Genomic DNA, 25,774 nt, shown 5'->3' with positions numbered 1-25,774 from the left:
TAAAACTTACTGAAACTCTGTGCCAAGTGCTTTAAACTATGTATCTCCTCTGATCCTCATAGTAACACTATGAAGCTGGTCATCCTACAAAATAAAAGCCTAATATGCTAAGTGTCCCACCATTCATTGGACCATTCAACCAGTTGCTACGATGCACACTGACCACCAGGGGGCAGGCACTCCAACTGGTAGGTTAGCTTGCTGTTGGGGTCTGGCCAATCGGGACTGGGCCAGACACGCCCTGGAGCCCTCCTATGGTCCCTCCCCGGCCCCAATTGTGTACAGGTGGGGTCCCTCTGCCTGGCCTGCACCCTCTCACAATACGGGACCCCTCGGGGGATGTCAGAGAGCTGGTTTCAGCCCAATCCCCGCAGGCCAGGCTGAGGGACCCCCTGGGCCTCTAGTATTATTACAAATGGAAAAAGAGTGGGTTTTTTTTTTTTTTTTTTTTTTTTTACTTCTAATTGCAATAATCTGCTCAAGGGGTGAATAGGAGTTACCTAAGTGAAGGCGTTCATGGCAGAGGGAGCAGCATGTGCAAAGGTCCTGAGGTGGGAAGGGCTTTGGTTCATTGCAGGAAGCTAAAGGTCAGTGTGATTAAGGAGAAAGGAGAGGGGAGGGAGGTAAAGCTCGTGCCAGCAGCAGCAAACCTTGACCTGAAAGCAAATCTCCAGCTGACCCCTTAGAGGTCTAAGCTGGTGACCATTGTTTAATTATGGAGGAAGTGGACACAACTGGAGCATGTGTGTGCTATTTGCAATCTAGTCAGTTTCCCCCTCAGTTTGACCAAATGAAGACCTTGGGAACGGCCAGAAATGGAGGTGTGGGAAATGGAAAAGCTCCAAAGTGTTGGAGAGGGTGTCCCTTGGCAGAACCTTTGGCGAGGCAACTTGGAGAAACCTACGAAGGCATTGCACATGCGGAACCAACCCTTTCTTTCACTTTCTGTATTCCCGCGCTTTGACAGCTGGGGCCTTGCCAACCTTGGGGGCACTGTCCCTCCCTGGGCACCATGAACCACTGTGGGCATTTCTGCATGTGGGTCTCCACACCGCCTGTCCTTTCCACATCGCATAGTTCTCTAACAACTGAATTATTTTCAGCAACAAACTTCCATCACTTTTGTAATTAGAACCAAAATATGCACAGTATGATAAATCCAATTATTATTATTATTTTAATCAAATTATTTTTTGAAACCCTGGAAATAGAACTTGTTTTTTTGTTTTAAAAATATAACTTTTAAATTTTATTTTATTTTTTAAAAATATATTTTATTGATTCTTTACAGAGAGGAAGGAAGAGGGATAGTCAGAAACATCAATGAGAGAGAAACATGGATCAGCTGCCTCCTGCACACCCCCCACTGGGGATGTGCCCACAACCAAGGTACATGCCCTTGACCGGAATCGAACCTGGGACCTTTCAGTCCGCAGGCCGACGCTCTATCCACTGAGCCAAACCGGTTAGGGCTTAAATTTTATTTTAGAGAGAGGAAGTGGGGAGAGAGATTGAGAGAGAGAGAGACATCCATATGAGAGAGAAACATCGATTGGTTGCCTCCACGTGGGCCCTGATCAGGGATCCAACCTGAAACCTGGGTATGTTCCCTGATTGAGAATCGAACCCACCACCTTTTGGTGTACGAGATGACGATGCAACCGGGCCACACTGGCCGGGGCATGGAAATGTATCGTTGACAATGACCCTTACCTGGTAAGAAGTAATCTGGGATTTCATAATTTGCGTAGTGCTCAGTAAATAGAATGCCCTTTACAACACAGGGATCTGTTGTTCGAGTTTTGCGAAACCGGCTTCAAACACATTTCCAGGAATGCGTTATGTGCACAGGTTGGGTGACTCGTCTGGGGCTCTGCTCAGATGAATTCGGTGAGTGGAGAAATCACAGCAGCAAAAATACCCCGAGTGTCTCCGGGTTCGCCGGACGTCAGGCTGACTGGGATGTCCTCTGGGCTTGAGCCTATCAAGCCTTCTTTCTTAGGTGCCACCGTCCCTTTTACGGACGAGGAACCTGAGTTTCAGAGCGATGAAGCAGTCCGCACAGGGCACCAGCTCAGAAGTGGTGTGGCCCCTGACTGCAATGCCCCTTCAAGCTGAACCTGAAGATGAGAAATACGGAGGTCAAGGGTGCACTTGGAACCAGGCAGCCTGGGTTTGAGTCCAGGGCTGGCTCTCTGGGCAAGTGCCTGACCGTTCCGGGCCTCAGTGTTGCCATTTGAGATGGGAATAGAGTTGCTGTGAGGGTGCCGGGAGCTGATATGGATAAACCCTGGGCCTGTGCCGCCCGACAGGGGAGCCATTGGCATCTGGGCCCTTGAAACCTGGCAGGTCTTAATCCAGATGTGCCGCTAGTGTCAAATGCACACTGGATTTGGGAGATGTCAAACAACCCATCAAGGACCTGTGCTTGCTTCTTGTTGTTGTTAATCCTCACCTGAGGGTATTTTCCATTGCTTTTCAGAGAGAGTGGAAGGGAAGGAGGCAGGGGAAAGGGAGAGAGAGAGAGAGAGAGAGAGAGAGACACTGATGTACGAGAGACACATCAACTGGTTGCCTCCCACATGCACCCTGACCTGCAATACAGGTACGTGCCCTTGACTGGGAATCAAACCCATGATGCTGGTGAATGGGCCAATGCTCTAACCACTGAGCCACAGTTAAACTTTGATCCTATATTCCAGAAAGCTCGCGGGAAAGGTACTGGGAAGGCGAAAGAGGTGCCCACACCAGCCCCTTAGCTCTGAGAGCTGGGATAGCCAGGTCATTTTCATCTCTTTATATTTAAATTTTGCAATTTCAAATTCACGGATAGCTCCCTCCCCGCAAAACAAAACAACAGGATGCTTTGCCTTTTCCTCCCTGATCGCAAAAGGTAAACATTACGAAATGTCTGATTTAGAAAGGGGAACTGTGTATACACAGGAAAAGGAAACATTAAGTTATGGTTTTGCCTGTGACCGTGGGGCCCAGGGGACACAGGGTGTGGGAGAAAATCGTGGCCAGCTCTGGCTCCTGAGGAGGGAGAGGGGTGGGGCACAGTCCCTTTCCTATATGTCTCCCTTTGGGGGAATTCTTTTTTTTTACTGAACATTATTTTACTTTCACAGCAAAGAGTAAATGGCCATAGAGCTACAATCAGATCCCATCACAGTTAATTCTGATATAAAACTATCCCAAAACTTTTTTTGGGGGGAGAGGGATTTTTTTGCTAGAATTTCTTCATGTATTCTTTTTTTTAAAAAAAATACAGTTTTATTGATTTCAGAGAGGAAGGAAGAGGGAGAGAGAGATAGAAACGTCCATGATGAGAGAGAATCATGGATTGGCTGCCTCCTGCAAGCCCCCCACTGGGGATCGAGCCCACACCCTGGGCATGTGCCCTGACCGGAATCGAACCCGGGACCTTTCAGTTCCCAGGCTGATGCTCTATCCACTGAGCAAAACTGGCCAGGGCTCTTCATGGATTCTCAAATAATAATGATAATAATAATAATAATAATAATAATAATAGAAGAGGATATCTCCTCATTGCCCTTGCCCTTGGGATAACCCCTATTAATTTTTTGTTGTTGTTGTTAATCCTCACCTGATGATATTTTTCCATTGATTTTTAGAAAGAATGAAAGGGAGGGGAAGAGACAGAGAGAGAGAAACATCGATGTGAGAGAGACACATCGATTGGTTGCCTCCCATATGTGCCCGACCAGGGCCAGGGATTGAACCTGCAACCGAAGTAGGTGCCCTTGACCGGAATCCAACCTGGGACCCTTCAGTCCATAGGCCGATGCTCTATCCACTGAGCTAAACTGGCCAGGGCTAATCCCCATTAAACTTGATCTATACTCATCCCGATTTTTCTTTAAACTACTTATTTTTCTATCTGATTTCTTGATAATGCTATTTGAAGAGCAACAATAGCTTTAAAATATGACTAGGTGTCTGAGCAAGCAGGTGTGGGATCAGAAGAGGATCATTGTTGCTGGGCGCTCCATTTCAGGGCAAAATGGGAGGTACAGCAGCCCCCCACCTCACAGAGTTGCCGGGAGAAGAAAAGACGTTAATGTGTGTGAAGTGCTTAGACCAGAGCCTGCACGTAAGTACTCAATACATGTTTATGTTGAGCCCTGGCTGGTTTGGCTCAGTGGACAGAGCATTGGCCTGTGGACTGAAGGGTCGCAGGTTCAATTCCAGTCAAGGGCATATACTTGGGTTGCAAGCTCGACCCCCAGTAGGGGGCCTGCAGGAAGGAAGCAGCTGATCAATGAGTCTCTCTCATTGATATTTCTATCTCTCTCTCCCTCTCCCTTCCTCTCTGAAATCAATAAAAATATATATATTTTTAAAAGTTTGTTTTGAGTTTTGTTTTAAGACAGGGGGAGGGGGATTCAGATCGAGTCCAACATGCCGCTCTGCCACTTACGACCCTGAGTCCATGACGGAACCCACAGAAGGGCTTTGTTTGCTCATCTGTAAAATGGGATCATAGCACTTGTGCCTACTGTAGGCCAAAGGAGAGAAGGAGACACACAGGAGATGCCCACTCTGCCTTCAAGTTCCCAGGAACATCAACGAAGAGATCACAGTGCCCCCTGGGACGTCCTGGTCGGGTGGAGGGCCGGCTTGGCCGTATGCAGAGGAGGTGGCGAGAACCTCCGGGCCTGGCCTTGGGGTGGGAGAAGGAGGAAAAGCAGGACTTTCCACTTCTCCTGCCTGGATGCGGGTCTTCTGTATTCAGTAAATGCTGAGTGCCAGACATTCCTGCGACATACAATGTCCCAGGGCTGAGAGGCCAGAGAAAGAGGCCAGCGACTCCATCATCACATCAAGAGTTTATGACGGGAGCCCCACATGAGGCGCGCCCTGGGTGGCGGCAACATGACATGGAGAGCCTCCGTGCCGTGTGGCGGGTCCTAGGGGGCTATTAGGACAGGGCAGGGTGGATGTGGGCCTGGGGCGTGAGCTGCCCCAGAGAAGGAGAAAACATAAGGAAAAAATGCCTTACATACTTGGCCGGGGCAGGGCCAGGGCCTGTTCCCGGGGCCAGCGTGTCTGGGGCCGAGGGGAGGGGTCAGATACTATCTCTAAGGGATTTATGGGAAACAGTCTCTGTGCTGGACCTGGCCTGAGGGTTGGCAGTGGCCACGTCATGGGACAGTCTTCCTCCACAATTACTCTGGTGGAGAGGGAAACAGACCAGGAGCTGCCTTTCCAGTGGAGGAGAGAGTGGTGGTGAGACTTTCTGAGAGGCGGTGGGGCAATGCAGTCAGTGTGGGCACGTGGACAGCATACAGGGAAACTGTGGTTCGCATTCTTTTTCTTCCTTTTTTTTTTTTTTTTGTTAACCTTCACCTGAATATATTTTTTTCATTGATATTTAAGAAAGTGTGGAAAGGAGGGAAGGAGGGAGGGAGGGAGAGAAACATCGATGTGAGAGAGATGCATGGATTGCTTGTCTCCTGAAGGCGCCCTGACCAGGGCTGGGAATCCAACCTGCAACCCAGGTCCAGGGTTTGGCTCAGTGGATAAAGCGTTGGCCCGGGGAATGAAGTGTCCCGGGTTCGATTCTGGTCAAGGGCATGTACCTTGGTTTCGGGCTCCATCCCCAGTTGGGGACGTGCAGGAGGCAGCTGATCCATGTTTCTCTCTCATCGATGTTTCTAGCTCTCTATCCCTCTCCCTTCCTCTCTGTAAAATCAATAAAATATATTAAAAACAAACAAACCGGAAACACCGTCCAAAGCTGGTTATCATTCTTAAGACATCTCCTTTTGGAGAAGGAAAGTGCATGCCAATGTGACCAGACGCCGGAGATCTGGGGTAAAACCGTCTGGGAATAAATCCTCCCTCTTTATCTATTCACATGGGCCACTGGGTGACGGTGCAGCGTCGCCATGCTTGAGTGGGGCAGAGAGACCAGGCGTGCGACGAGAGCGAAGACTGATGCAGGCTCATTGAGAGAACTCAACCACGCAGGGATGCTGGCCGCTGGCCGGGACCAGGTGGAGGCTGTGTTTCCCAGAGATGGCCACTGTGTTCATCACCCACTGCTATGTGACAAGTTATCCCCAGAGGTAGCAGCTGAAAACAACAAACCGTCATTTCCTCGTGTTTCCCGTGGGCCAGGAATCTGGGCACAGCTTACTTAGCAAAGTGCCTCAGCGTTAAGGTTTCTCACCGGTGGCATCCGTGGTGGCAGCTAGGACTGCTGTCATCTCAAGCTTCGACAGATATGGTTGAATGTAGGACCACCATTTTATTATTTATTTTCTGCTTATCTCCTTTGCTTTTTCTTCTTCTCTCTCTTTTTTTTTCTTGCCTCCTTTTGGATTATTTGAATATTTTTAGAATGAATTTAGCTATTGAGTTTTTATTATCTTTAATGGTAGCTCTAGTGACCACAATATACATACTGTAGTTTGCATGGTCTACTTAGAATTAATATTTTACCACTTCAAGTGGAATGTAGAACCACTATTTAGTTCCCTCCCTCCTGTGTGTGTGTGTGTTATATTTTCATTGATTTCAGAGAGGAAAGGAGAGGGTGAGATAGAAACATCAATGATGAGAATCATTGATCGACTGCCTCTTGCACACCCCCTACTGGGGATCGTGCCTGAAACCCAAGCATGTGCCCTGACTGGGAATCGAACTGTGATCTCCTGCTTTATAGGTCGACGTGAAGTATGGTAGCAATCATCTCAGGTAGAAACTATAGTTTAACTTTAACCCTGCTGTTTGGTTTCTGCACTTATTTGCTTGCTAAAATAATAGAAAAGTCATTTTGATTTTCTGAATTATATAAATTATCCCATTCGATTGAATACCCTATTGATTGTAATGTGAATATCCCATTGGTTGTGGTCATACTGGTTATCGAAGCACATTCTTCTGTACCTGGGAAGGACAGCACAATTATCCCAAGGTCAGAGGGCTCCAGATAACGTATCCCTGTCGACTCAGTGGTCCCAAGACCCGAGGGCTCTAGATAATGTGTTTCTGTCAACTCAGTGATCCCGAGACCCAAAACTATAGTTTAGATAACATGCTTAAGTCTGTAAACTGCTTTTTGCAAACCAGGTTCCTCATTCCAAACCCTGGGGTGTAATCAATACCTTTGTGATCTTTGCCTATAAATCTGGAGTTGGGGATGGGGAGGGCACTATGAGATCTGGGAGAGTGAAATGCCCCTCATAGTCCCGGATTTGCAACAAATGTGACTCTTTAATTCGACTTCTGGAGGCGTCCTTGTGTGATTCGCGGGGTACATTACAACAGACGCTTAACCACTGAGCCATGCCGGCAGGTGTAAATGTTTATTGAACATTTACAATTCTCCAGCCTCCCCCTCAGGTCTTGTGCCATCAACTCACTTTCCACCCATCAACCAGCTGGGCCTTCTACCGCAGGCCTGGAAAATTCCTCTGCTGCTTCAAAAGCCTTCAGTGGCACCCCACTGCCCTTGGTAATGACCAAGCCCTATAGCCTGGTGTTCAAAGTCCTTTATGAAGTCAGCCTCCTCAGTCCCATCTTTCTCTTCCTCCCTCTCACCTTCAGCCCCTCCTCACACACCAAGTTCAAGCCATCCTGGAAGTCTTGCAGTCCCTCCAGCATTCCTGGGGTGTCCCTGGGCCAGATGGGCTGTTGCCTTGGCTTGGCAGGTTCCCCACTCCCACCCAAGTCCACGTTGATGAAACTCATTCATCCTCCTTTGCCCCTTGTCTTGGCTCCCCAGTTGCTGGGGTTACCCACCAAGCTTCCATCAGGATCAGGTGCAGGGTGAAGACCAAATTCATTCATTCACTCATTCACAACAATTTCTTGAGCACCTACTGTATACCAGCCCCTGATGTAGGAACAGAATACCACAGTGAGCAAGACAGATACATCCCTGGTCTTAAGGAGCGGACCTTGTTGGGCAGGGGTAACACTCATTTAATAAGCAAACCAATGGATATCATTTACAATATATTTATAAGTGTTATTGAGGGAATAGAGCAGAGTAAGGGAAGAGAGTGCGATGAAAGGGGGTCTGTTTTTGATGTTATTGAAGCAAGTACCTTTGAGGAGGTGACATTTAAATACCTCCTCCAAATAAGGGAAGAGTATAAGCCACACAGATATCTGGAGAAAGGGTGTACCCTGTAGAGCGGACAGTAAGTGCAAAGGTCCTGTGGTGGGAGTCAACTTGGGTGTTGAAAAGACACAAGGGAGGCCAGTGTGATTGGGATGGAGTAGGAGAGAGGAGGAGGCAGGTGCAAGCAATGCCAGGGCGGGCTCTGCAGGGCCCTCGCTGAATGTTGAAACAGGAGCAGTTGTCTGGAGCTTGAGTATGATGTTCCATGTTCTTTATCTGGGGTTAAGCCCAATGGCCTGGGCCTGCTTGGAGACAACCTGACAGCAGCGGATGCCCCAGGGTCTCAGGACTTGCAGCCATGGGTGCTCATGTACTCTGAAAATCCCTCCAGTTGGCCCAGCAATTCCTTCTTTTCCACATCCCCATCCGCTGGCCAATGCATGAGGAATGTCTCTTTGCCCAGGACATAGTTGTAACTGTGGGTAAGGGAGAGCAAAGAAGGTGAGGGGAGCCTGGTGCCCCCAGAGGCATGGAGACTTCCCTTCCTTGTCCCTCTGCCCTGCTTGGCAGCCTCCCAGAGCCTCGGCCTACAGTGTCCACTCCCCAGGGCCATCTTGGGTCCCCAAGCCTCTAGTCCATTCATCTGGGGATGGAAAAAGGCTCCCCTTCCTCTGACTCTTCACTACCCCCCGTTGGAAAACCGAGTCTACATCTCCTTCTACAACGTCGCCGTGCGAATGGTGTTCCCTGCACCTCCATTCACTGTGGCTCTCAAACCCAAGACTCTACTGACAAATGCAACAGAGATTTTGACACCAGGGGCTGGGCTGCAGTAGGGGAGGGGGCCCAGGCAGAGTCCCCAGGGCACAGGAGGCCCCCACGTACTTAGATTTGACTCTCCACAGGTCTGATGTCCGGCCCATGATGAGGTATGACTCTTGTTTCTGCAGCTCCAGCGAGTCATGGCAGGTGGCATGGGTGATGAATTTCTTCATGTCCAGAGGCATGGCAGCAGCGTCCGTGCCTGGAGGAGAGGAAACCCAGTGTATGCACAGGCCTGGTCCTCCCCCAGAGCAGGGACCCACCCCTCGCTTCTGCCACCTGGGACGTACCACTCTTGATGATGGCTTGGAGCTGCATGTTGTAGTAGATGTAGGGGTTGGAGGCAGAGGCCTCCACAGCCTCCAGCCTGGCCTTGAACACTGGGGAAGGCGGGACAGGAGGGCTTGTGTTGGTGTCCGGCTTGCAGCTGGGCCTCCTGCCTCCTGCCACACCCACAACTCACCAAAGTCCATGCCTGCCTCACAGGCAGCCAGCTGGAGCTCCTCTTGCCTCATCCAGCTGCTGTCCTTCTTCTGGGTCGGGCACTGTTCTGGAGGGGGAGGGGCAGCTGCTCTGGCGCGTGGGGGAGGGGCTTCCTTCCACCAGACCCCCATCAGGCCCCAGGTCTCTGCGTCTGGCCTTCCTCCAACCTCGGTGGGACTTGAGCGTATGTGTGCCAATCTGTCTCTGTGTCTCCTTTTCTCTCTCTGTGTCTCTATCTTCCTATCGTGCCGTCTCTCTGCCTACACTCATCAGCCGGGCGGCACTCAGGAGGCGACCAAGGGCTTCTGGACCCCCAGCCTGGCAGCCTTGGGCCTACGTCCCCATGACCTCACCCTCAGCACATCTGCAGACCTCTTGGTAGCAGATCTTCCGCAGGTCAGATCGCTCCGTGGGCAGGTTGTAGAAGGAGCTGCACCTCCGGGCTGCGAGACCGGCGCGTGCCTGGGTTTGGCTTGGGCCAGCGGTCCTGGGGCTGGGTGCCCGCCTGGCTCCGCTCCCAGCGTGTTCCTCCCCCGCAGACCCCGCCCACCTGGCCCTGTCCAGCCACCCTCAATAAGCCCCGCCCCTTAGAAGACCCCGCCCCCTTGCCCACCCCATTCCCAGCAGGTCACGCCCAGGTCTTTCTAGGCTCCGCCCAAACTTTTCCAGGACACCCACCAACCGGACCATCCGTAAAGGCCACGCTCTCTGTCGCCACACCCTTTAAATTCCTCCCGGCACCCTTCTTGTCCCCCCCTGCCCCCACCCGTGCCCAGGCCTCTCTCAGCCACGCCCTACTTCCTTGCCCGGCTCCTCTACCCTCCCTCTTGGCCCTGCCCTTCACAGGCCTCTCCCCCTCGCGACACCCTTCCATCCCCAGCCCCCTGCTCACAGGGCTCATAGTAGTCATAGACCGTGACCTGGGCGGCCTGCAGAAACTCCGCAGGCAGCATCCTGTGGACCCGGAAGCCCAGCACCGTGTCTTCCTGGTGGGAGAGCTGGGGAGGGGAGTCCTGTCTGAGCTGACCAGGGCGAGTGACCACAGGCCTTGCTCATAACCACTGACCACACACGTGGCCTTGACTACTGGGCGCTGACTTCAGATGGCAAGGTTCTCTGGCAACACCACCCAGGAGAACCTTGCTGACCGTGGTTCTCCGCCCACCAGGCTGCCCACAAGCCTGTGGTGGACACCGGCCTTCCTCACCTTCTCCAGGTAGAGGACCACGGTGCTGTCGCTGGATTTCGTCTTGGTCTCGTACTGGAACGCATACATCTCCACCTCGCTCGTGAGCTGGGGCACAGGGTGAGGGCTGCAGGCTCGCTGGGACCCCCGAGGCCCGCAGCCCTAGGAGCTCCCGTCAATGTGAAGTAATTCTAAGCACTTCCAGTCTTTGTCCAACCCACCCCAGTGTTGGGGAAACTGAGGCACAATCAGGGCAGCACTTGGCTAAGGCCAGGCAGGGAGGCAGCCAGAAGTGACCGTGGGTCACTGACGAGGGATTAGACTCTGCCCTGTGCTAACGCTGAGTATGGGATGCTGCCAGGGCACCCATCCCACTCAGCAGAGGGCGGGTGGGACCTACATTACCTGTTTGAGGTCATCATGGTTGGGGTAGAAGCCAGTGAGCAGGGAAACCTCCATGATGGTCATTGTGGCCTCTCGATCACCCAGGAACCTGGGAATTTTATAGCTCCAGTCTCTCTTCCTCCTGCCCCTTCCCCCATGCTCCCCCTGCCATCATCTCTCACATGGACCAGTGCAGTAGCCTCCTCCTGGGTTTCCCCATCACTCCGCTGCGCCACAAAGCATACAGCTTTCACAACAAGAATCTGATACGTCACTTCCTTGCTTAACCACCTCTACCAACCGCCTTGTCTCGCCCTCCACTGCACCTCTTCCATCCCAGCCCTCATTTGATTGCTCTGAAGTGTCAGCCTCGCTCTTTCCTCTGGACCTTTGCATATATTCTCTCTGCCTGGGATCCTCACTTCTCCCTCTTCGCCCTGAAGCACCCTTTTTAAAAAAATATATATATCTTATTGATTTTTTTACAGAGAGGAAGGGAGAGGGATAGAGAGTTAGAAACATCGATGAGAGAGAAACATCGATCAGCTGCCTCTTGCACACCCCCTACTGGGGATGTGCCCGCAACCAAGGTACATGCCCTTGACCGGAATCGAACCCGGGACCCTTGAGTCCACAGGCGGACGCTCTATCCACTGAGCCAAACCGGTTAAGGCCTGAAGCACCCTTTCATCTTTGCAATCTCGGCTGATGCATCACTCCCTCTGGTAGGCCTTTTCCAGTCCACACATCAGAGCATTCTCTAAGTTGCCCTGTTGTCGCTTCTTGGACCTTTCCTTTGCCACATTTAATCACAGTTGTCACTTTACATTGATTCTGGGCGATTATTTGGTTACTAGGAGCCCAAAGCACGAAATTCGTGCAAGAGTAGGCCTTTCTTCCCTCAGCTGCCAGCACCAGCTTCCCTCTGGCACCCGGGACCAGGGCTTCCCTTGCAACCCTGGCTTTGCCTGGAAGGATGTCCAGAAAGACGTCTGATCTAATTAGCATATTACACTTTTATTATTATAGACTAGTGGCCCGGTGCATGAAATTCGTGCAGGGGGGGTTGTCCCTCAGCCTGGTCTGCACCCTCTCCAATCTGAAACCCCTCGGGGGATGTCTGACTGCCAGTTTAGGCCCGATCCCTGTGGGACAGTCAGGCATCCCTCTCGTAATCCGGGACTGCTGGCTCCTAACCGCTCACCTGCCTGCCTGCCTGATCACCCCTAACCACTCTGCCTGCCGGCCTGCTCACCCACAACTATCCCACCCGCTGGCCTGCTTGCCCCCAACTGCCCCCCCTGCTGGCCTGCTCACCGCTAACTGCCCACCCCTACTGGTAATACAGCCTCTGAAGCTAGCTTTCTGGGTTCAAACCCCAGCTCTTCTGTGTGACTTAGGGCAAGTTGCTAAACCTCTTTGTGCCTGATTGCCCCCAACTGCCCCCCACCCCCACTGGCCTGCTCGCCCCCAACTGCCCTCCCATCCTGTCCTGATTGCCCCTAACTGCCTCTGCCTTGGCCCCGCCACCATGGCTTTGTCCGGAAGGACGTCCAGAAGGTCTCTGGAAGGTCTCTTGGTCTAATTAGCATATTACTCTTTTATTAGTATGGATTGTCTGTCTCCCCTGATAAGCTGTGAGCTCCACCAGGCAGGGAGGAACTGCCTTGCTCACATCTGTGCACCTAGATCCTAGAATAGAGCCTGATACTCAGTAGGCACTCAATAAATGTTTTTCTCTGGGGCAGACCTGAGAGACAGCATTTGGGAGACCGAGCAGGACTGGATTGGGGGCTGGAATGTCTAGAGACAATGAAGGATAAGGATGAGGAAGAGCTGTGGAGCTTGGAGACAGCTCTGGGAATGTGGGGGTTGTTCATTATTGTAGGCCCGCCCCCACCCCATCCCAGGACATAGCAGGATGGGAGCTGAATGGCAGACAAGCATGGAGGGCAGGGTAGGAGGCAGAATGGGGAATGGGCAGGGGAGGGCAGGATGGGAGGTAAGATGAGGGGGCAGGCACGGAGAGGCAGGCTTAGTTGGTTCCACCCTCCACTCAGCACACAGGGAGAGCTGCTAAGGAGTCTGGATACCAGGAAGTGAGGCCTTCTCCCCCCCAATCCAAGACCCTGTGCCCTGACCTTGTTTTCATCCGAAGTTGAAAGGTCTCTTCCCCACTTTTTTTTTCTGTTGAGAGAAGGCAGAAGTTCAGAGGCTGGGTAATACAGCCTCTGGAGCTAGCTTTCTGGGTTCAAACCCTGGCTCTTCTGTGTGACTTAGGGCAAGTTGCTTAACCTCCCTGTGCTTTAGTTTCCTAATCTGATTATAATATTCCCAACTCACTAGGGTTGTTGTAAGGATCACATGAGTTAATACAAGTAAAGCACTTAACACAGCATCTGATCAGCATTTTATAACTATCTATTGTTATTATTATTATTATTACTAGAGGCCCAGTGCACAAAAATTTGTGCACTCAGGGGGGTCCCTCAGCCGGGCCTGTGCCCTCTTGCAGTCTGGGACCCCCTCGGGGGATGTCCACCTGCTGGCTTAGGCCCTCTCCCTAGGGGGATCAGGCCTAAGCTGGCAGTCAGACATTCCTCTGGCAGCCCAGGAGCCCTCCGGGGATGTCCACTTGCCAGCGGGGACCAGGCCTAAGCTGCAGTCGGACATCCTTAGCGCTGCTGAGGAGGCGGGAGAGGCTCCCACCACCACCGCTGTGCTGGTAGCCATCAGCCTGGCTTGTGGCTAAGCAGAGCTCCCCCTGTGGGAGCACACTGACCACCAGGGGGCAGCTCCTGCATTGAGCGTCTGCCCCCTGGTGGTCAGTGTGTGTCATAGTGACCAGTCATTCCCAGTCGTTCTGCTGTTAGGGTCAATTTGCATATTACCCTTTTATTATATGCCTAGTGCATGGGTGGGGGCTGGCTGGTTTGCCCTGAAGGGTGTCCTGGATCAGAGTGGGGGTCCCGCTGGGGTGCCTGGCCAGCTTGGGTGAGTGGCTGATGGTTGTTTGCAGGCTGGCCACAGCCCCTTCAGGGTGGGGATCCCCACTAGGGTACCTGGCCAGCCTGGGTGAGGGGCTGATGGCTGTTTGCAGGCTGGCCACACCCCCTTCAGCGTGGGGGTCCTGCTGGGGTGCCTGGCCAATCTGGGTGAGGGGCTGATGGCTGTTTGCAGGCTGCCAAGCCCCCCAGCGGGGACCCTCACCCCATGAGGGTGTGGCCAGCCTGGGTGAGGGGCTGATGGCTGTTTGTAGGCTGGCCACAGCCCCTTCAGGGTGGGGGTCCCCGCTGGGGTGCCTGGCCAGCCTGGGTGAGGAGCTGATGGCTGTTTGCAGGTTGGCCATGGCTCCCAGCCACCCAAGCTCCCAGTGGAGGCTGGCTGGAAGCAGGTATCTGGGATTTATTTGTCTTCTATAATTGAAACTTTGTTGCCTTTAGCAGAGGCCACAGCCAGCCAGGGCAGGCGGGAAGCTTGGCTTCCTCCATCGCCGGGGCAACCAAGCCTCCTGCTTGCTCCAGCTCTGTGGCTGCCAGCCGCCATCTTGGTTGGGTTAATTTGCATATAGCTGCTCTGATTGGCTGGTGGGCGTGGCTTGGGCATAGCGAAGGTACGGTCAATTTGCATGTTTCTCTTTTATTAGATTAGATTTTTAAAAGAAATGCCTCCCCCTCCTCTCCTTTCCCCCCTCCCCCCCAAAAAAAGAAAAAAGTGGGGCCCAAACCAAAGCCTTGGTCACTTTTAGTCCCTAAATGTCCTGGGCCTGATGAGACTTGTTCTTCCTACTCCTACAAGTGAGCTCCCAATGGCAGTGTCCTCTCTCCTCGGTCCCCCAAACTGGAGACTCCAGCATCCCACCATTTCTGACCATATCCACAGACTCCCCCAGCCCATCCCCCATCATCTCTTGTTGGACCAGTGCAGTCCCCTCTTCCTAGTCTCCCAGCTCCCACCCTTGCCCTCTACAGTCTGTTCCCCCAACAGCCACCAGAGGGAGCCTACACAAACCCGTGCTAAGTCACATCCCTCCTCTGCTCAGAAGTCCCCATGGCTCCCATTGCACTCTGTCCAAACACTGACGTCCTCACTGTGGCCCACAAGTCATCTGCCTCGTCATCTCTCCAACTTTTTCTCCTAAAACTCCACCCATGGCTTCTCTGCAGCCACACTGACCTCCTCGCTGTTCTTCAAACCAGGTGAATTCCTTCTTGCCTCAGGGGCCTTTGCAGCTGCTGTTCTGCCTGCGGCAATGTTTCCCCTCACATCCTTCCTGGCTCCCTCTCAAGCTTCTTTCCTGTCTCAGCTCAAGCGCCACTTCCTCAGAGGGTTTCTCCTGGCTCTCCTCCAAGTCTGTGTCATTTTTTCCTGCTTTATTTTGTATGGTTATTGTCAACTGCTATTATGTTATATGGTTATTTTTTATAATGCAGATTCATTTATGTTATCAATAAATAACAGTAAGAGAATAATATGTTTTTACTGTTGCATCATTGTTTGTCTCTCTCTACTACAAGAGAAGAGGGGATATTTTTCTTGTGTATGCCTATGTTCCCAGGGCCAGGAAACAGGGCGTGGCTCATAGTAAATGCTCAATAAATACTTGTTGCTTGGCTAATAAAGCAATAAGTGTGTTTATTGAACCACAGCTAAAATAAAAAGTAGAAAAGAAGGCTCGGGCATCCTCGGGTCCAGGCTTACCTTTCAGGGCTCTATGAAGAGTAGCATTCAGGTGGTATAGGTTGCAAGTGTCCTCCCAGGACTCTGGGGACCTGTGGTACATGGTCAAGACCTGCCAGGGCGGGGGAGGTGTCAGAACCCATCCACACACATTCCCTTTCCTCCTCTGGCCAGCCCTTGCCTGCCCAGGGGTCTGCCCCTGTGGAGAATTCACAGCCACATCCGCCCTCCTCAATCCCTGAGTGCAGTGGTCAGAACACCTTACGGAGTCTCGACCAGCTCGGTGTAATAGAATCTTCTGATCTTCTGCAAGACGGCCACGGTCTCTATCTGTCCTGTCCATATGGTGGCCACTAGCCACGTGTGGATATTGAGCGTGTGAAATGCGGCTAGTGTGATTGAGGAACTGAATTTTAAATTGTATTTAATTTTTTTTTTTTTTTTTTTTTTTTTTTTTTTTTTTTTTTTTTTTGTATTTAATTTTAATGAATTTAAATTGAACTGAAGCTCAAGGAGAAATGGGACACGCCCAAAGTCACACAATGGCGGGGATTCCATTATGATTCCATTGGCAGAAACAGGCTTCCTTAAATTTGGTGCACAAAGGGCTGTTCTCTTGGGCCCAGGGCACGGGACCAGAAGGTGTCATGAAGCCGCTGACTCAGATACTGGGGAAGGGTGGAGTGAGCCTCTGGGGACTGGGAATCACCTTGGGCGGAGAATCTTCCCTCCATGAGGCAAGGAAGGAGATACCCCTTCAGGGACTCAGCATGGGAGGGGCAGAGGGGCCCAATGACCTCCGACCTCTACCTTCTTTGATTCTTGACTCAGCAAGTGAAAAACCTCTCTGATCCTCTATTTCCCCACCTGTTGCTTGGAGTCCATCCTTAGCTTAGCTCATAACAAATAATAGTGCCCTGAACAGTAGCTAATTTTTTTTTGCTGATTTTGATCTTGTCTTGGGGTCTAGACCTGCCCCTATTCCCACCAACTAGGGGGACCCTGGGCTCCCGCTAAGAATCTCGAGGATGAAACCCCGACCTACCGATATGGTGCCTCTCCCGCTGCCACTGGCTGTGATCTCTAGGTCGTCTTCGGAAGAAAACTGGAGGAAAGGGGGAGGAGGATTTGAGGACAGAGGAAGCAGCAAAACATGGCTCCAATGTAGGAGGGTGGGTGGGGAGGAGAGATGGTTTTACTTTGCCTTCTTGGTAGAGCACTTGTGGTGTCTACTCTGTCACAGAGCACCTGCAACTGCCAGCTCAGGCTGTGTCCACTCTGTTCACTTTGCAATGTCTCCAAAGTTCTCTGTGTGTGAAGCCCCCAAAAGACCCTTCTACCTGGCATCTCTGCATCTATTCTTGTTTCCTTCAGGAGGCAGAGCAAACTTTTACACATTCACACCCAATCCCATCTCCCCTCGTTGCTGTTCTTAGAAAACTCCTGCCACCTGGCCTTTGCACCTCCTGTTTCCTCTGCCTCGATAGCCGCAAGGCTCACTCCTGTATTTCCTTAAGGTCTTTGCTCAAATGTCATCTTCTTGGTGAGACCTTCCCTACCCATCCTCCCTAAAATTTCAACTCCTTGATGTTTTCATCCCCTTTCCTGCTTAATTTTCCCCTATAGACCTTGCCACCACTCAACACACTACATTCTACTTATTTACATCTCTTAAATTTTTTTTGCTAATCCTCCCCGAGGATATTTTTTCCATTGATTTTTAGAGAGAGTGGGAGGGAGGGAAGGGGAAAGGAGAGAGAGAGAGAGAGAGAGAGAGAGAGAGAGAGAGAGAGAGAGAAACATCGATGTGAGAGAGACACACTGATTGGTTGCTGCCTGAACACTCCCTGACTGGACCAGGGATTGAACCTGCAACCCAGGTATATGCCTTTGACTTGGGATCGAACCCATGACCCTTTGGTATGTAGGTGGACGCTCTAACCACTGAGAAACACCACCAGGGCTATTCACATCTCTTTATTGCCTGCCTTGTTCACCAAGATATAAAATTCTATTTTTTCTCTTGTTCATGGCCTAGTACCTAGAACAATGACGGGCACACAGTAATCCTCAATAAAGATGTACCAAATGATTGAAGGTAAATATCACCTCCTCCATGGAGTAAGGTCATGGAGATTACCTTACTCCCCACACCAAGTTATTTTCTCCTTTACACATTTATTTCTTTCCCTTGTTTCAGGAAAGCTCAAACTAGAATATATTTACTGTCTTTCTTTCTACACTGTAAGTTCCATGAGAGCAGGGGCCACACATCTTTTCTAATATATTCCCCATGCTTGGCACAAGTAGGTGCTCAGAAAATGTTTGTAGAATAAATGAACCAAATGCATTGACAGTATAACCAGGGTGTGAGGAATATTGGGGGATGAGGTTGGCAGGGACATGACTCTTGGCCTCATACCCAGTGTCACCTCTGCGTGGACTTCTTGTCTGCCACCGAGCACCTTACCTTTGCCGACCGCCGCTGGTAAGCATTGTTCTGATCGATGAACCACTCCACGTTCAGGGATCTCTTAGGGGCTCTGATCTGGACGCGGAGATCCTGGGCACCCTCGAAGGGGACAGCTTGGCTGAAGCGGGTGAGGGCCTCGATGGCCACCACCGTGGTCTGGATGTTGGGATGGGGGCCTCAGATCAGCACCACAGACAGCGCCCCGGGAGACGAGTCAGCACCACGGACAGCTTCCGATGGGCCGTCCTTGGCGGCACTCTCCCCCCACCCCTTCCGGCCCAGCCCCCACCCTTCGCAGGCCCGGGTCACCTGCGTGGATTTGAAGCCGCCTCCCAGCTCCCGCTTCTCCAGCAGCCACTTGGCGATGGCATGCGTCTCATTGTGCAGACCCAGCTCCAGCTTCTGCATCAGCGCATAGGCGGTGGCCTCGATGGTATACAGGGAGTTCCAGTCCTTGTCTTTTACCGGCCAGTAGTTTTTGTCTAGAAGATGCATGCCCACCTTGTTACCCAGACCTGGGCCCACTGACTAAACCTGTCCTCTCCTGTGTTATCTGGCCCAGTTGTTCTCATCTGCTACTTTGCTGAGCACTTACTTTAAGTGAAACTCGTTGAGGAGGCACATGGATAGGACATGTACTTTTAGAATCACTCTAAGGGACAGGCTCTAACTTTTTAGAGACGGGGAACCTGAGTTACAAAGAAGCCTCTCCAGGTCCCTGCACCCCACTGAGAGGGAGTTCTCCTAACCGCCACTCCTTTTGCCTTGGGGGATGGAGAGGATGGAATAAGGATGAGATAGGGCAGGCCATCCGAGGCAGACCCCTTCCAATGCCCCACATTTAATGACCTTCCTATCCTTGACCTTGCCAAGCTCTTTCCCACTTGGGGGCACTTGCGCCTGCCATTGGCTTGCTTTGGAATGCCCTTGGTCTTTCACAGAGGTGGGCCTTCTTATCCTTCGTTTAATCTGAGAGGGTCCCCTTTTCACAGAGGCCATCCCAGCTCCCCAATCCATGCTTCTCTCCCCTTGTCATCTCTCCCACCCACTTCATATGTCCCATCTCAGCACTTATCTCAATTTGTAATTTCCCATTAATTTGTTTGTCTTCTGCCTGACTCCCCAGGGATGGTGGGGACTTCGAGGGCAGTGACCATAGAAGTCTCGTCCACCCTGGTTTCTCAGGACCTGAGGTCAGGGGTTGGCACACCATTGGCGTTCAATAGATACTATATGATGAGTCATACATGGCTGGGCTCAATCTCCCTCCCCCACCCCCATGGCTGGTTAACACAGTTGCAGAAGAAGTGACCCCACACACTCACTGCGGCTGGCAAAGCTGTCCAGGCGGTCGTTGGCTCGGGGGCTGTTGGTGAGGGCCAGAGCATAGGAGACTATGGCGACGGAAAAGGTTTTCTGAATGTCAGGGAGGCGTCGCTCCAGGAAGGCCCTGGCTTTCTCCATGCTGGCAACCAAATCCTAGAGAGTCAGAGAGAGGAGGCTGCAGGGAGGTGGTCAGAGGAAAGGGGTCTGGGAGTGAGAAGAGAGGGCTGCACTGAGAGGAACATGAGGGTGGGGGGATCCTTGGGTGCAGGGGATAGGGCACCCTGCACATCCCGCCCCGCCCCCCTCTCTGGGTCCTACCGGTATCTCCGAGCTGCACAACTCCTTCCCCTCATCCAGGGCGATCAGAACAAGGGCTGTGAGGCATACGTCTGCCTCAGAGCCTCGGTAGCCACCCTGTGGATGCAGAACACACCCATGGCCCCTTTAACATCTTGGAGACACCTTCCCCCACCTCTCCTGCCTGACTTTACAAAGCTCCCAGGTGCTCATCCCTGGGCTGAATGATGCTGAAAGCAAGAGGGAGAAAGAGAGAGAGAGAGAGAGAGAGAGAGAGAGAGAGAGAGAGAGAGAGAGAGAGAGAGACACTCTTGAGATTTGCTTGTGTGGCATCTGCCTTACTATCAAGAGCTAGCAGCCATAGAGAGTGCTGTGCCAAGCTTGCTACACTACCTCGGAGCATTCTTGCAGCAGCTCCATTTACTGATAAGGAAACGGAGGGTCAGTTTAGAAAGCAGGATGCTCGGCTTGTGAGTGGGAGCCTCCGTGTCATGTGCTATGAGAGTGGTGAGTGAGCGAAGGGCACAGAGTACACAGCGGATTTAAAAGTGGGTGACATTGAGCCCTGGCTGGTTTTCCTCAGTGGTTAGAGCATCATGAACTGAAGGGTTGCAGGTTCGATTCCTGGTCAAGGTTTGAACCCTAGTCCTGGTCAGGGTGGGTGTGGGAGGCGACCAGCTGGCGTGTCTCTTGCACATCAATGTTTCTCTCTCTCTCTCTCTCTCTCTCTCTCTCTCTCTCTCTCTCTCCCTCTCTCTCTTTCATCTATTTGGGTGAAAGGCAGGTCAGGCCCCTGGATTTCCTTACACAGATGCCAACAAGAACAAAGCCATCACCTGGGGAGAGGCCACACTGATGGAGTGATCGGAGAATCCCAAGAAGTACATCCCTGAAGCAAACATGATCTTCGCTGTCACGAAGGAGAGTGCAGAAGGGCAGACTTGATAGTGTATCTCAAAAAAGCTACTAGTGAGTCACGGTTGGCCACTGCCTTGTTTATCACAGATGTCTCGTGACTTCTTCATGTACCGGATTTAAACTGGTCTCAGACACCAGATCAGCTCATGCATGGCTGACAGAGCATTTCCTTTGGGGCAGTCCTGATTTCAATGAGATTGGCTTGTGGTTGAATGACTATGATCAGCCTGGCCAGTGTGGCTCAGTAGTTGAGCGTCAACCCATGAACCAGGAGGTCATGGCTTGATTCCCACAGCCAGGGCACATGCCCAGGTTGTGGGCTCGATCCCCAGGATGCTGCTGATCAATGATTCTCATCATTGATGTTTTTATCTCTTTCTCCCTCACCCTTCCTCTCTGAAATCAATAAAAACATTACAAAATTTAAATGAACATCGTCAGCTCTTTGTTGTTGTTGCTAATCCTCACGTGAGGATATTTTTTTCCATTGATTTTTAGAGAGTGCAAGGGAGGGGGAGAGACAGAGAGAGAGAACAACAACATCGATGTGAGAGAGACATTAATTAGTTGCCTCCCACATGAGCCCCAACCAGGGAATGAGTCCACAGGCCGACACTCTGTCCACTGACCCAAACTGGCTAGGGCAGCTTTTTGAACTTCGATGGTAATTTCAGTTCAGCAAGTGCTATCACTTCCTCCCTTTCTGAAAACATGACTGGACTTGATTCATAGAGGGCCATCTCTAAACCTGCCGGAGGTTGGTTTTATATTTTAATTTACATAATTGGTTATATTAATACTCGAGGCCTGGTGTGTGAGATTCATGCACGGGCAGGGTCCCTAGGCCTGGCAGGCGATCAGGGCCGATCAGGGCCTTCCAGCTGCTGGCCAGGGCCTTCCTTTGTTCGGTGCCCAGTGCCGGTCTGAATGCTCAGCACTGTCAGCAGGTGCAAGCGGCTGCTGGCCCCAACCACCCCTGAGGGCCTCTCCACCTCCCCCTACTCCTGAGGGAGGATCAGGCTAGCCCCAATCGCTCCGCGCTGTCAGCACGTGGGAGCAGCAGCAGCAGGAGCAGGGCTGCTGGCAGACAGGGGACTGGAGGCTGCAGTGGGAGGGCCCGAGTGGGGGTGCAGAGGATGGGCTGAGACCCGCCCCTTGCCCACCTCAGCCTCTCGGCCCACAGTTCCTTTCAAGGTGTATGAATTCATGCACTGGGCCCCTAGTGAATGAATAATGTGTGTAGATGCAATGAGAGAGACAGGCACAGGGCTGGCATTCAGGGGAGACTTCCTGGAGGAGGCGATGTCTGAACTAAATAGAATAAGAAAACATGATTTGGCTGGGTGAAAAGAAAAGAGGGCAGCATAGGCAGAGACACGGAGGTGAATTGGTGGGACCCATGAGCCTGGGGTGTGAGGGGAGAGGCTGGCGAAGAGATACAGAAGAGCTGTAGTAGAGATACTGTTGTAGGCAACTTAAGCCATAGCAGGTGTTTGAGCAGGGGAGACCCCCAGTCTGTGTGAAAGCTGTTTCTGGAGGCTCCTGTGGAGGGAACCTGGTAGGGACGGCGTGTTGGCTGGGGCCAGGGAGGACTCAGGGCCAGTGGGAGGAGGGCCAGGATGGACGACTGCTGGAAGTGAGGGCGAGGGCGAGATGGGGTCCCAGATGGACCCTGGCTTTCCTCACATTGTAAACGAGCTCAGGGTGGCCCAGAGCAAGGGGAGGAGATGCTGGGGGCTGGGCCTCGCCTGCTTGCCTTTCTCATTCTACCTGAACACAGGGCAGGGCCTGAGAGTCTCCCAGCACCGGGCAGAGCCGTGGGTTTGTTTGACCAACTCAGACAGGGGTGGGGGCGTGGGCACCTGCATGGACCCCATGATTATGGGGCCTTCCTCCAAGAACCGCCCGTCCTCGCCCTGCCTCTGGGTGATGATCCACTTGGCAATGTCACAGAGAGAGCCCAGGTCAATCATATGCAAGGTCATGGTGGAGTAGGCCAGGGCGTAAACTCGGAACACGTAGCTCGTGAGCCTGTGGGAGGGCGAGGGGGAAGCGATCACGGGGAAGGGCAGCCAAGGGGTTCTAGGCAGGGGCATCCACACTGTGCAGGATCCACACCATGGACCTCACCGCTTCACACTGAGCCTCGTCGTGTGCAAGGCCGCTGGCCCGCAGGCTGCCTGCCCCGGACCCACAGCATGGATGCTCCCGGGTCATCAAGCCGCAGGCTGGCCCCTTGAGCTCCCCCCTCACCCCACCCCACCCTGCACTGTCCTTACCAGGTGCTTCCCGGCTTTCCCTTGTGGATGTGGTAGGTGCCGTCTGCGCTCCGGTGGGTCAGCATCCGGGTATATCCTGGGGAAACAGGTGGAGGAGGTCTTGGCAGGAGAGCCAGAGAGTTGATGTTGGGGGGTGGCAGGGATCATCTGGAGGAGCAGGGTGTGGGTGTGACTTGGGGATGCATCCCAGGTACAACCTGGAGGAGGGGCTTATACACGTATGAAGTGGGAGCTGCAGAGTCCGGACGGAAATGCAAGTCGCGGCCAGGCGTGACCCCCGGAGCAGTGTGCACGTGTCCAGGAGAAACCTGGGAGACCACCCATCTGGGAGGGGTGAGGCTGGCAGCTGCCGCTCAGGGGGATCATGGAAGGTGAAACCCAGGGAAGGGGGTACCCTGCGGGACCACAACCTGGGCATTTTCTTTTCTTAAAAAATATATTTGTATTGATTTCAGAGATGAAGGGAGAGGGAGAGAGAGAGAGAGAAACATCAGTGATGAGAGAGAATCCTTGATCAGCTGCCTTCTGCACACCCGCTACTGGGGACCGAGCCTGAAACCCTGGCACGTGCCCTGACCGGGAATTGAACCGTGACCTCCTGGTTCATAGGTTGATGCTCAACCACTGAGCCACACCAGCCTGGCATTTTCTCGGGGTTCTTCTTTGGCTGCAAACTAGAGGTTTCAGTGAGTGTGTGTGGATTCAAGGAGGCCACTCTTGGGTGTAGGCTGGTGGGGACACCTCTCAGGTACATTCTGAACCCGGCTGTTTGCATTACATCTGAAGGTTACCTGAGGGTTTGCTGCTTGAGTGTAACATGGGGTGACAGTGCCTGCTGTCCCCTGGGGGTTGCTGGTGAGAGAGCCTGAATGGAGAGTTGGGGTCTGGGAGTGACTGGGAAGAGGGGGGTCGATGTCCAAATTACCTGGAGGGCTCCGGGTGGACTTAGAGACATTCATCTCTGGTTGTTACCTGGAGGTTTGGGCGTCACCTCGGGAAATGTCAGCATTTAGGTGTAACTGGGATTGTTCTGGAATTTTCTGCTTCAGGGTTCCCCGGGGTTGACCCAGGGCTTGGCACTGACTGGGTGTAACCTGGGACAGTGTCTGAATAGAACAACCTTGGGGAGTTGCCGCTTTGGGGATGAACTAGGGGTCTGTTGTTAGATTGTAACCTGAGAGGGGGGTCCCGGTGAAGGAATAACCTGGGGGTCACTGTTGGAGGTTACCTGGGACTTCAGAGTTCAAGGGCAATCTAGGGGTCACCTGGAGATGACTCTTTAGGGTCACTGTTTAGGGGTCACCCGGGGCTTGGTATCAGGTTGTCATCTGGGAGAGGAGTCAGAGTTTGGGTGCTATTGTCTGGGAGGGTCCCATGGGACCTCCCTCAAACCTGGGGGTACCCTCGTCACCCTCCCAAAGAGCCCCAGAAACCCTCATCAAGGTCACAGGAGGGCCTCACCGCTGACGATGTTCTTCATCACTTGGTCCCTGTGCTCCACCCCGACCTTGCCCCACTGGCCCGTGGCGTCCAGATAGCGGGTCAGGATGATCACCGGCGTCAGGCTGCTCAGCGTCTGCTCGGGGCAGCCGGTCGGGACCCTCAGCAGCTCATGCGTTTCTCTGGAGGTCAGGCTGCCCAGGATGGTCTCACCGAGGATGTCCCCTGCCAGGTGGGCAGGGTCGTCTTGGGAATGGCCTAAGCTTTCTGATCACTCCACATGGGCACTCCCGGCCCCTCCTGCTGCGGTGCCCAGGCGGCCCTGGAGGAGCCAGATCCCTCCTCCCACCCCCCCTTCCGCCCCCACCCCAGGAGCCAGCTGTGCCCTAAGCACCTTGGACGCTGACAAACACTTCTGCCTCTGTGTTGGGCATCTTGTTCCAAAGGTCTCTTCTTGGCACCAGCTCCACCTGGGGCCGACCTGAGCGAACACAACCTTCTGTGACAAGCAGGTTCTGGGGCCAGGGAGGTCAGAAGGCACGGAGCCCCCCTGGCCTGAGCACCTCATTGAACCCCTCCCTCTGCCCTGGCATGTCCCCAGGATCCCACATGCCCTTTGCAGACTCCACAAACCTTGGGGGTTCAGGACGAAGCTATGAGATATTTTTTCTATCTTGCCCCCTGCCTGTGGGGAGGCAAGGAGGAAGCAAGTTAAAAGCCATAGCAAAAGTAACAGTCGCAATGACAGTAAGAGGAAGCTTTGCTCAGCTGGTGAGAATGCAGACTCTGGAGCACTAATATCTGGGTTCAAATCCCAGCTCTTCTACTTCTTAGCTGTGTGACCTCGGGCAAATTACTTAACCTCTCTGTGCCTCAGTTTTCTCATGCTTAAAAGGGAGATGATAATAGTCCCTACCTCCTAGGGTTGTTCTGAGGGTCCAATGAGTTAATATTCTTTTTATTTTATTTTTATTTTTTATTGAGTTTTAAAAAGAGTGGAAGGGAGAGGGAGAGAGAGAAACATCAATGAGAATCATTGATTGGCTGCCTCTCGCTTGCCCCCCACTAGGGATCAAACCCGCAACCCGGGCATGTGCCCTGACCAGGAATCAAACCATGACCTCCTGGTTCATAGGTCGATGCTCAACCACTGAGCCATACCGACTGGGCAATGAGTTAATATTCTTAAAGCGCTATATTGTAAGGCCTCATCATGTGTTTGTTAAGAAAATAAAGTATTATTGATGGGTCATGCACAGGTCGTATGTAATTTTCACAGCCTCTAGTTGTGCATGGCTGTGATGATCACCCCCGTTCTGTCAATGAGAAAATGGGGGCTCAGAGAAGTTAAGTGCGTTGCCTGAGTGAGGCCACACAGAAGAGTCAAGATT

General features: G+C 52.4%; 1 protein-coding gene across 1 annotated transcript in view; it reads right to left on the bottom strand.

The window, feature by feature from the left end:
* Positions 1–7,359: 7,359 nt before the first annotated feature.
* Positions 7,360–25,774, bottom strand: part of LOC139011452 (complement C3-like) — a 29,601-nt gene continuing 11,186 nt past the window's right edge. Inside the window, exons 22-41 of the mRNA XM_070416990.1 lie at positions 25,017–25,068; positions 24,778–24,864; positions 24,405–24,608; positions 22,944–23,019; positions 22,527–22,695; positions 19,768–19,863; positions 19,449–19,602; positions 18,433–18,605; positions 18,121–18,279; positions 16,696–16,755; positions 15,672–15,762; positions 13,112–13,157; positions 10,992–11,079; positions 10,608–10,694; positions 10,293–10,398; positions 9,754–9,843; positions 9,381–9,467; positions 9,208–9,297; positions 8,981–9,119; positions 7,360–8,571 (exon numbers count right to left, since the gene is read on the bottom strand). Coding sequence (XP_070273091.1) covers positions 8,439–8,571; positions 8,981–9,119; positions 9,208–9,297; positions 9,381–9,467; positions 9,754–9,843; positions 10,293–10,398; positions 10,608–10,694; positions 10,992–11,079; positions 13,112–13,157; positions 15,672–15,762; positions 16,696–16,755; positions 18,121–18,279; positions 18,433–18,605; positions 19,449–19,602; positions 19,768–19,863; positions 22,527–22,695; positions 22,944–23,019; positions 24,405–24,608; positions 24,778–24,864; positions 25,017–25,068 — 2,187 coding nt within the window. The 3' untranslated portion in view covers positions 7,360–8,438. The remainder of the gene's footprint in view (positions 8,572–8,980; positions 9,120–9,207; positions 9,298–9,380; positions 9,468–9,753; positions 9,844–10,292; positions 10,399–10,607; positions 10,695–10,991; positions 11,080–13,111; positions 13,158–15,671; positions 15,763–16,695; positions 16,756–18,120; positions 18,280–18,432; positions 18,606–19,448; positions 19,603–19,767; positions 19,864–22,526; positions 22,696–22,943; positions 23,020–24,404; positions 24,609–24,777; positions 24,865–25,016; positions 25,069–25,774) is intronic.

The sequence above is a fragment of the Myotis yumanensis genome, unplaced genomic scaffold, assembly GCF_028538775.1.
Source record: "Myotis yumanensis isolate MYYU_CA2020_CCGP unplaced genomic scaffold, mMyoYum1.0.hap1 SCAF_5, whole genome shotgun sequence".
NCBI classification, from domain to species: Eukaryota; Metazoa; Chordata; class Mammalia; order Chiroptera; family Vespertilionidae; genus Myotis; species Myotis yumanensis.
The sequence above is the reverse complement of the archived record's forward strand: the minus strand, read 5'-3'. Positions and strand labels throughout refer to the sequence as shown.